Below are 11,072 nucleotides of genomic sequence, written 5' to 3'. Positions count from 1 at the left end.
TTTAGAATGTAACTTTACACTGACAAAAAGACTGTGGACTTCCTCACTTGTATGGCCAGTAACAAGAGCGAACATTACACGTCAAAACAGCTTCAGTGTTTATATAGGCACCTAATTACTGTCTGAAGACACTTTAAAAACTATGAACCTATTAATTATGATGTTAGAAACCCGTCTGAGAGAAAGCTGTGTTCTGTGCAGGCTGGCTATCAAACATAGTAGCTTTTTAGTTACTGTGAAATATTTGTGATGTGATTTCTGTGTATTTTTCCCTACTAACACACATTTGAGGACTATTTATTTATAGCTTATTTTATGTCAGAATAAATGAGTATCTACTTATTTTCTGATTTATTATACGGAGAAAAAATTTGTATTGATAAATCCTCAGCAATGGCAGGAGTGGGCCGTTTCAAATGAGTTGAGCAACTCCCACTGCAATAAACTGTGTAGTAATACACAGAAATGTGGCACTGGACTTGGTCTTTGTATATGTACAAGTCTGGGGGGTTGGGCCGGTCGTGGCAAAGTGTCAGGCACAATCTCATCTTTGTGTCGTTCTAGGAAAGCAGAACATGGCTTGTAACAGAATCTTTACTCATACTGCAGTACTCATTCACTGAACATTGCAATTGGGACTACTGCATTATTTGCAACTTGTGCAGTCTGTTAGTCACGCACATGCATGCATGCATTCTGAGGAAGATCTGCAGAGACACTTCTCAGCGTACATTTATTTCAGCACACTTCATTTTCCATCCATAAGCTGTTCTTAATCACATCAGAACATTAACATACATGTGGCAAATCCGTAAGAAGGATACATATGGAAATCCTGTTCTCACGACTGGCTGAGGGAACGCACAGTCACTGCTCTCCCCGCTTTAACTAGAGCTTACTCACAGCCACTGGAAGGCATCATACACAGTATTCATCACAGTCCATAAATTCAGGCAACGTTGCATCGACATACACAAACACCACACATCCCAGGCAGAGCTCCCATCCTTTGGAAGGAGGCAGTCTGTTTTTTTCCCACACTGGAAGGCAGCAGCCTCCACAGCAGCAGCTTAACACTGCCCCCTACTGTCAGACAAGCATCAAACATTCACTTCAAAACCATTGATGAAGTTGGTGGTATTTAATCAATAATTACTGCCTTGTTCAACTTCCCACTTTAAAACAGCAGTTTCACAATTACAGCTCCAATAAATTACATGTGACAAAACAGAGAATGACTGTGATTTGGCGTCATATATCTGCTACAATTCTCATTATCTGTTACTGCAAAGAAAGAGATGGAAGTCTAGAAGTCACTCAATCAGTAAGTTGTCTAATGTTCAGGCAGCTATTTATAATATAGTCATATTCATGCTTCCGTTTACATATCTTATCTGCGTGACAGATTAAAACAAACAGGTTCCCTTTCACTTCATCTCCACAGTCATGTTGTGTACTTATACTGAATTCTTTGTATTTGTAGCAAAAGTCCTCCAGTGTTCGACAGTCTGGTCTGTGTGCAGCTGACCCTTTCAGTTCTGTTCGGCCTCATGGCGTGCCAGTGCAGGGGGTAAGGTGGTCCCACAGGGGCCATGGAAGTGGAACCTGAAACAAAAAGACAGGTTATCTCCAGTATGCAGCAAGTCGCAAATCAATGAGTGGAAATGATGCATATATGTGATTGTGGGATGGCAAATGAAACGCACTTAAAGCGCATAGTGGCCGGTGTGTCTTCCATGTTGAATTCAGCCACAGGGACGCCTCTGGCTGCGACCTGAGGAGCAAACATGGCTGCAGGATACACGACTGATGAAGTACCAACCTGCAGAGTGGGATTATAGTGTAGATTTAAAAGCATGACGAGCTCAAACAAGGTAAAAGCTGAGGGGACACATTTGAAATTACATTATTTTCTGTCTTTTATTTTGAACAAGAACATCAAAAACATCTACAGTATACAACGGAAGTGAACACACGCCTGTGAAATACGACCTAAATGTCAAATTATTTACTGACTGTAACACTTGTCAGCAGAGGTGGGTAGTAACGAGTTACAGTCACTCAGTGACATTTACTTGACTAACTTTTTGAAAAAAATGTACTTCTGAGAGTAGTTTTACTCTGCTATACTTTTTACTTTTATTTGAGTAGATTTGTGAAGAAGAAACGCTACTCTTACTCCATGACACTGGGCTACACTCGACTCGTTACTTTTTGGGCCAACCACTGAATATTCAGATATTGGGGTCCAGCCCTAGTTGTAATGTTATTTTCTACCTACTGAGCCTGTGGCCAATTGGAGGGAAGTGAAATACAGTACATTTTGTCACTGGAAGTAGTTTGCACTGTTTAAACATAAAAATGTTACCTTACTACAGGTATTTGTTTCAAAAGCTTTATGTTGTGAAAAACTGAGATTTGGAAATTTGTGCTTCTTGTGCCTTAACTTGTCATTTTGTAAAGATGTTATTTATTTTTGCTATTTTTTATTTTATTTTGAAATACCAGAATTTGCACATTATTTTACATTTTTGTCTGTCTGATCACATCATTTCTAAAAAAAATAAATCGGACATTACAATCAAACAGTTGCTCAGTACTTGAGTAGTCTTTTCACCAAACATTTCGTACTTGAGTAATTTTTTGGATGATTGCTTTTTACTTCAACTTGAGTGATATTATTTTGAAGTAATGTTACTCTTACTTGAGTAAAATTTTTGGCTACTCTACCCACTTCTGCTTGTCAGTAATTGCATTATTTTAAAAACAAATACCTTAGAAAAGACTATGTTGAAAAAAGGCCCCAAAGTGGAAATGTAGAGTAACAAAAGTGAATGCCCCTGTGATCACTGACACAATTTAGAAAACCTGCCATCTTAGAAACAAAACTGAGTACACCTGTGATTTCCAATTAGACTAACTGCGTTAACATTTCAAAAATCTGATTGTGAGACAGATGCAGCAGTAATTCTAGAGGTATAGAACAACTCATAGTATGACTAATCGGAGCCACAGTGGACATCCTGATGATTACGACATAAGTTCCATCAACAGTGCACTGTTTGCACCGAGCTCAGAAAAGCAGACCGGCAAGTGCTTCTGACTTGCCACAGGACTTATTAATGAAAACTGTATTATGATAAAGTTTTTCTCCGGTGTTGTTGAAATTACATGTATAAACATCACCGAAATACTGACTGACAAGAAGACGCCCAATCTGCATCCTCCATGCTGAGGAGGACTGAGTCTGTCATCCAAATAAAGACAGACATAAAAAATATAAATAAATGATTTATATCAAAATGGTAAAAAAAAATGAAAATAACCTGTGAGTTGGCTTCTGTTGTGTACTGTATATTATATTAACATTCATTTAGTACAAGAGCGTTGCTGTCAATAAAGGTTTTCATACAGTATTAAATTTAACAACTAAAACTTGAATATTCCTCCAAATACCATGACAGTTTTTAACAGCTCCTCATGTTGCCAAAGTGGGTTTATTTCTCTTCCACAGGTATGAAACTCAAACTGCGCCGAGTACAGTGGCTGAACAGGTGTACTTTAAACTCCGTCCTTTAGCATTCTCTACTGATTGTCTCTCTGCACATTGTCTAGGTATGAGTTTGAAAAATAGTGAGATTTATGGAATGTTTTCTACAGTTCTTAATGAGCATAGAAATGAAACTGGCAAGAACATTAGAGAATTTGGCAGTAGTAGTCATATATTTCTTCTTTATGTTTGGTTTGTGACTTTTGTTGTGACACACACACACACACACACACACACACACACACACACACACACACACACACACACACACACACACACACACACACACACACACACTCACTAACCTACCACGAGACAGAGGTCACAGCTGTCTAGCACGGTCTCTGCACTGGTGAGGATGTCAGCGTCCAGTGTCTCTCCAAACCAAACCACAGCTGGTCTCAGGAGGCCATGACAGCCTGTCTGCTCACACCTGAAACACACACACACACACACACACACACACACACACACACACACACACACGTGCACACGCACGTACACACTTTGTCAGAACAAATAAGCTCATTTAAAAAGAGCAGAGTGGTAAATAAGGGCATAGGTGTGTCCTACCTGGGCAGCTGCTGGACTGGGATCTTGGCATCATGTGTGTTTGGGTCTGGAGCTCTGAGGAGACAGTTAGTGTCTCAAAGATGTTAGGTGCCACTAAAAAGGTGAATTACTGACAAAAGTCACTTACATATAATATTCTCTTATACCTTTTATCACCACAAAACAGAACAGAAAAGGTGCAACTGAATATTGCATGGACAAAAATATTACAACCATAACCTAGTATTTTGTAGCACACCCTTTCATGCAGCCTCTGTAATCAAGCACATTTTAGCTGGGATCCTGACTCTTCTTTCAGGTTTTAGGACTGCCCTCTCCCAACTGCCAATTTCATCTTTTCATACAGATGTTCAATTGGATTAAGGTCAAAGAGTCAGAGCAGCCACTTCAGAAAGAGCCAAAGTTTCCCTCTCATCCATTCTTGGCTGCTTGTAGATGTCTGCTTTGGGTCACTATTTTGTCAGAGGAGCTATGACCTGTAAGTGAGATGCTGTCTGGCACTGGGCAATATACTGATGTGACTTAATAAAAAGCTCTCATTTGGTGTAATCTGTCTAAAAGACATTCACCTGTAAACACTGAACTGTCCACACGCATTCTAGCAGAGTCTGGCTTTTCTATGTCCCTCTTTCAAAAGTGGGGTCTTCTGGGGTCTTCTTTCGAGGAGTTTACTTTCATTCAGAAAGTGATGGATGGTGTGATCAGGCTTTGGTACACCTTAATCTTTTTGATTAATGGAGGCTGACTATCTGACGTCAAACTCCCTAGCAGCTGTGACCACAGGAACATCAAGCTTTTTGGTGATGCTCTTGTATTCCTCAACCATACTTGACAGTTGCTGTCTTTCTTCTTTCTTTAAGCTGGGGTCAGACTACAGGAGTTGTGAAACAGATTTTGAAATGAGGTTGCATCACACACATAGCAGGAACTTCACAGACATTCCTCTCTATAATCTTAGACATGCGCACACTAGAAGATTTGAAAACAAAGGTACATCGCACAATACAGGATAATATTAAGATGATCACGCCAGAGGTAGCAATCGTGGTGCAGTGCATCACCTCATGCAACCTCATGGGGACATCGATGCAAACAAAAACGCAGACTGCTGTGCAACAACTTGGTTGATAGTGGGGGGAAAAAATAAAGCACTTAACAAATCTGAATAAGAAAATGGTCGGGGAGATGCGTTCAACAAAGCCTATTGATCCCTCAGGAAGACCTGGAGGTGAGATTTTCTCAGTTTTAACATCTGTCCAACATTAGCCCCGAACAGCTAGAACATTTAACGTCGATTAGCAACAGTTTCTGCCACTCCAGGTGCTCGTGTGATAATCATACACATCCCGATCATAAATATCAAACATGTTTAATATTTATTCTGTGAGACTGGATCTGTAAAGTCCTCACATTAACAGATAATTTGGGATGAACATCAGATCAGACCACGATTCAAGATCAGGTTTCTACTCCAAATGTCAGGAGGGGTGGAATAATAAAATCACCACTTCTTTTCTTTCTGTTGTCCACATTCATTGTGGTGCAGACAATGATACTAAACAGCTAACTGAGCACCTCTCCATTTTACTACTCTGAATAATTCATCACAAGACTTGTGACACCTGTGATACTAAGTGAAGATAATAACCTGCTGGAAACAGCACCATTTGTAAGCACTACAGTGAAAGGGTGCCAACACTTTTCCAAGCAATTTACATCATTTAATACTCAGTCCTAATATATACACACATTTCAAATATATTAAATTCTATGAATCCAAAACATTTTTGGTATTTTGCTAACAGTAAAAAGATTCCTAATTTATAAAGAACACTGCCTCCATCCCACCCAAAAATCGTTGGAAACCAGAATAGCCACCTCGTGGTTTTATGCCTCCACCAACAAGTGCAGTCAAGCCTTTCTGCCATGTCTGTCAAGATTTGACCTTTAACCTTTAGGACAAAAAATGGAATCGCATCATCACTGTATTTCCTGACATTTTGTCATAGTTAGCATATAAATTCTAAAGTTATGGCCAAAAAATGTGTATTGTGAGGTCATAGTTTATTATCTCTTATTAATCCCACGAGGGGAAATTCTGATTTTCGCATATCCCCCCAGTCGGGGGGTCAGAGCACAGGGTCAGCCGCGGTACGGCGCCCCTGGAGCAGGAAGGGTTAACGGCCTTGCTCAAGGGCCGGACAGTGGCTGCATACCTTCGGATCAGTAGTCCAGAAACTTAACCATTGCACCACCACTGCCCCTCAACACCAAATCAGTTTATTCTTCAGTCAAAGTGAATGAATTACCCCCAGGTATTCAAGAGATATCGCATTCATCATTACAGGAGGGACAGACAGACTTACAGACCACCTGAAAACATATTACAGGGTTTCTGCAGAAATCAACCAGTCAAATTTAATGCTTTTTAATGCCATTTTAATGCTATACTGTAAACATTTTAATGCCACGACCGTGAACTCAACAAATTACATGGGTTTGGTTTTTCTTGTAAAAGATGATTTTTGTATGAAAAGTGTCCCTACATTTCACTATTTCTGAATCCAGAAACCGCCCCAACCACCAACGGGCTGCAGTCATTCCCTGAATTCCACATTTTCTAGCCATTTTTGCTGGAATTTGCATTTCCCCATTTCCCAGCTCTCCTCCACCTGGTCCAGCCTGCCGGCCACTTTAACCCTCCTGTTGTCTTCATTTACGGGCACCAAAAAGTACTGCTTTTTTGTCTGAAAAAAAATCCAAAAATTCAGCAAAAAAAAAAATCCCCAAATTTTTGTAAATTTGCAAAACTTTCAGGAAGAAAATTCCAATAATTCCTTAAAAGTTTCCCTTAAAAGTTTTATTTAAAAAAATATATATCCCCCAAATTTGGCAAGAAAATTCTTGTAAATATTTTTTAAAAATGAGTAAAAATCTTCCAAAAAAATCCTAAAAATATCTAAAGTGATTACATATATATCAGTAAAACTTCTAATATTTTTTTTAAAGAACATTCACATAAAGATCAACCAAAATCCAGCAAAATTTGCTGGATTTTGGTTGATTTTTTGTGAATGTTCCTAAGAAACTTTTTTTTTTTTTTTTTTTTAGCATTTCTTCTTTTCCACCAAAAAGTGTTCAAAAATTTCCAAAAAAGTTGAAAATGTGGACATCAGAAGTTTCACTGTGAAAATATATTTTTTTTCAACATTTTCAAACTTTAAAACGAGCCAAATTGACCCACAGGACGACACAAGGGTTAAAAACATGCAGTTTTTGGCAGCTGTACCCAACCAGCTAGAACAATTATCGCAATGTTTCGGCACGTTTACACAGATGCACATATCTGATGAATCGCAGTCTATAATTACATATTATTATATTATCAACAATTTTCTTGAAAACTGCAGAAAGAATTTTTAATGCCACTGAGAATCAAATTTAATGCTTTTTAACGCCATTTAAGGCCTTAATTTTTGCAAAATCAACTTAATGACTATTAATGCTTTTTAATGCCCTGCAGAAACCCTGTATTACCTCCAGCCATACAAAAATAGAAATACTGACTAAAAAGACAGGTCATCTGAAAGAGACACCTCCAAAAATGTTTTGGGTAATTTCATTTGTTCCGGTCTTGTAATGAAACACCATGAAATGTTAACAACTCCTATATGACTGGAGATCAGAGGGAATCTAAAACGACCAGAAATGAATCCAAATTACATGACATCACAGTCAGTACAGGTACATTTTAACATGATTTGATTGCTTCTGGTATTAATTTTACATTTCAGCATGTGGTTTCTTTCATTTATTCTGCAGTTGGGATGGAACCCAACAAAAGAACATTTGTCAGCTATCAAAAACATCCATTTTAAATGTCAGGTAAGTAACAAAGCGGCTTATAATGTGACATTTGAGTTGAGGCCCATTTTTAGTTTTCACTGTGTCATCAGGTGTTATTTAGCTCCCTGACATTTGACTGACTGAAGCAGCCTGTTTTCTCTGGCATTTTGAGCTCAAATGACTGTGATCACTATCTCTTGTAACACATTGTCATACTGCTGAAGGAAAATAGACTAATTTACCTAACAATACCAGATGAAGCTCTTACCCTTTGCCCTCCAGAGCGGAACAAATGGGGCTCTTGTAATTGGCTGCTTCATGACCACAACTCATGCAGCGTGTTTTAAACAGACTACCTGCATTTACAAAAATGACACAAGAAACAGAATAGGAATCAACGACTATTTCAACAATTTATCCACTAGTTCTGAGTTCCAGCTTCAACAGTTTGAGGATTTCCATCTTTTGGATCATCGAAACATTTTCATTTATTAATGTTCTTCCTACATTTTCTGGACATTTTGAAGAAAGTCATTACATAGCTATTGAAAAACATAATATTTCAGTAATGAAAATAACCAGGTTTAGCCCCAAAAGAGAGTGGCAGATAGTAGAAATGTAATACTGAAATGTCAGAATATAGTGCCAAGGAAGAGTATTTAACCTCCTTGAAAATTTTCCCCTTTTAGTGCTTTTGAACACTCAATCATGGTCAATTTAATTTGGCTTTTTGGACATGAATTTCCAAAAAAAAAAAAAAACCCAAAAAACAAACCACTCTTTGGTGTCATGATTCAACACTGACAAGCAATAAAAAGGTTAAATCTTGAAATGCAGATGAAGACACTGCAGTAAAAAAAAATAATGCTTGCAATTTCCTAAACCCAAATGTGATGAGATCAAATATTCTATTTTGTCGAAACAACATTTCAAAGCCCAAAGATATTCAGTTTAAGGCAGAATTTAGAGGATATTAAGTTATTTTGCATAGAAAATTATTAATAATTCATCGAAATAGTTCATTCTCAGTTGAGTCGTAAAACAGATGGACTCATTGTAGCATCAGATAACGTCTCTGTTTATTTGCTCACCATGGATTTCCAGGACATTTTTGGATCCGGCTCTGCGGTGGAGCTCATCAATGTTCTGAGTGATGACAGTAACCTTACGCCCTTGTTTACTCAGACGCGCCTCACACTCAGCAATGGCCAGGTGGGCAGGATTGGGATTTTTTGTTAGCATAACCTCACGGCGGTAGTGGTAAAACTCCCACACACGTGAAGGATTTCTGGAGAAGGCCTCTGGAGTGGCCAGTTCCTAAATGAATAAATTGTACAAGAATTTTTTTAATGTACTGAAAGCTTTTACTGCATGTAAAAATTGAAAATAATACAACAAAAAATAAAACCTAAAACATGACCTATGCTGCCCCATTTTACCATAGCTGAAACATTTTAAGAGATAAAAGCTTCAACTGGAATCCTGCTTATATGAAAAGAGATATGGAGCAATCTAAAAATTCAGAAAGGTGCAACACTTGTCACTGGACCAACAACTGTAGGTGTCCTACCTGTGCTTGCCATTTTCTCCAGTAGCCTCCGGCTCCTCTGAAGGTGGGTACTCCACTTTCAGCACTGACCCCTGCTCCGGTGATGATGGCGATATTGCTGGCCTTGGAGAAAATCTTCCTGAATGCTGCCAAGTCTGAGAATAAACACATCAAGGCACTAAGATATAACAATAAAGGATGTTCGCGGATTTATAGTAGGAACTGTAAACTACAAGGGCTACCTGAACTTGGTCTGGCCATGGTTTGGCTGACCTGGGGCTTTCTCAGGTGGGTATCCAGGTGAGCATTTATAAAGGCTCTGCAGGCAAACTGGCGCACAATCATCAGGTGTTGGCAACTAGGAACAAGAAAGACAGAACACCATTTACTATTCACAGCTGATTTACAATTTATTTTATGTCACTTTGGTTATATTATATGTGAGGTTATTGCACACTAAAGTGTTTTCTTCCAGTGATTACAAGCCAAACTTTCTCAAAACGAGAAAGGAGATATCACAGACAGGCCACTTCTTTGGTAGAATGAACAAAAAAGACAGTGTTTCTGTCGGGCAGCAGACAGTAGTTTTGTTCCAGGCAAACAGACTCTCTGATCCATGTGTAAGTGCCTTTAAAACACAGACATTAGTAAAGGGCTTCTTTAAAGTTTGTTTTGTATTTATCAGCCACAAAACAAAGCTTACGCCTGACGAAACCTCAAAATGGAAGATACAGGCTGGTTAGTTCTGTTCACAGGAAGGTCATTGAGGCTTTATTAAACAGAGGTCATCTGAGTTATCATATATAAACACAGAGCTAGCCCACTACTTCGTTAACTGTAGCTAATTTTGACATTAGCACCCAACACAAGTTCCCTCTGTAATACAATAATGTTACTGTTGCTCATAGCTAACTAGCAGGCTTATTAAAGGCGTTCCTCAAGGCAGTCAACTGAACCTGTTAGCTAGCACTAAGGTATGTTAGCTAGATAAGCTAACCGCCTGGAAGTTAGCATGCTAACAAGAGAGCGCTGGTAACCAAGGAAACGACTATTGACAGCTAGCATCTCGTTAGCTTGTGAAGGCAGCGTAAAACTCCAGCAGTCATATATTTCCCGGGATGAGTTGGCTCTGAGGTTTGCTAATGTTGACTACCTGTCACACCGAGGCCAGGACCAACAGCTGTGACTCACAGGAACTGAGGCGGAGTGTTTTTTCCTTCAGCCGGCGGTGGTGGGGCAGAACGATGGTGATATGAGCCTATCACGGAGGACAGCGAGGTAAATAACAACCCTTGAAGTCATCATGACCAGCAGAGGGAGCATGTGTGCTACACATAGACTGTACAGTCTCTGGTGCTACACTTGGCTTTTCACTGTATACAGTATACAGAGGTGAGCCTGACCCTGTGTAATATCACTCACATGTGAAATGATTTCAGATTATATCGCCTCTTAATAACCCTTGATTGATAAGTTGAACAGTGGAGTATTTACGAACGTTTGTTTCCCTATGTTGTCTGCCTTATTTAGCCACTTCTATGCACACCTGCCTAT

The 11,072-nt window shown here is 39.0% G+C and overlaps 1 protein-coding gene across 1 annotated transcript; it reads right to left on the bottom strand.

Moving 5' to 3' along the window:
• Positions 1-1,339: 1,339 nt before the first annotated feature.
• LOC111569881 (NAD-dependent protein deacylase sirtuin-5, mitochondrial) lies at positions 1,340-10,777 on the bottom strand. Its single transcript, XM_023272308.3, has 9 exons — positions 10,672-10,777; positions 9,761-9,876; positions 9,540-9,673; positions 9,061-9,286; positions 8,238-8,325; positions 4,124-4,177; positions 3,860-3,983; positions 1,707-1,822; positions 1,340-1,605 (listed from the first exon to the last, which is right to left on the bottom strand). The coding sequence occupies exons 2-9, from the start codon at positions 9,861-9,863 to the stop codon at positions 1,533-1,535; spliced, it is 918 nt and encodes a 305-aa protein (XP_023128076.2). The 5' UTR covers positions 9,864-9,876; positions 10,672-10,777; the 3' UTR covers positions 1,340-1,532.
• Positions 10,778-11,072: the final 295 nt, after the last annotated feature.

The sequence above is a fragment of the Amphiprion ocellaris genome, chromosome 2, assembly GCF_022539595.1.
Source record: "Amphiprion ocellaris isolate individual 3 ecotype Okinawa chromosome 2, ASM2253959v1, whole genome shotgun sequence".
Classification (NCBI taxonomy): Eukaryota; Metazoa; Chordata; class Actinopteri; family Pomacentridae; genus Amphiprion; species Amphiprion ocellaris.
Note: the sequence above shows the minus strand (reverse complement) of the source record. Positions and strands in the feature narration are given on the sequence as shown.

Excerpts from the sequence above, each read along its gene's own strand:
- LOC111569881 (XM_023272308.3), bottom strand. The coding sequence starts at position 9,863 with ATGATTGTGCGCCAGTTTGCCTGCAGAGCCTTTATAAATGCTCACCTG. Across the intron at positions 3,984-4,123 it reads CCAGTCCAGCAGCTGCCCAG|GTGTGAGCAGACAGGCTGTC; the intron begins GTAGGACACACC and ends TGTGTGTTTCAG. Across the intron at positions 1,823-3,859 it reads GCTGTGACCTCTGTCTCGTG|GTTGGTACTTCATCAGTCGT; the intron begins GTAGGTTAGTGA and ends CCCACTCTGCAG.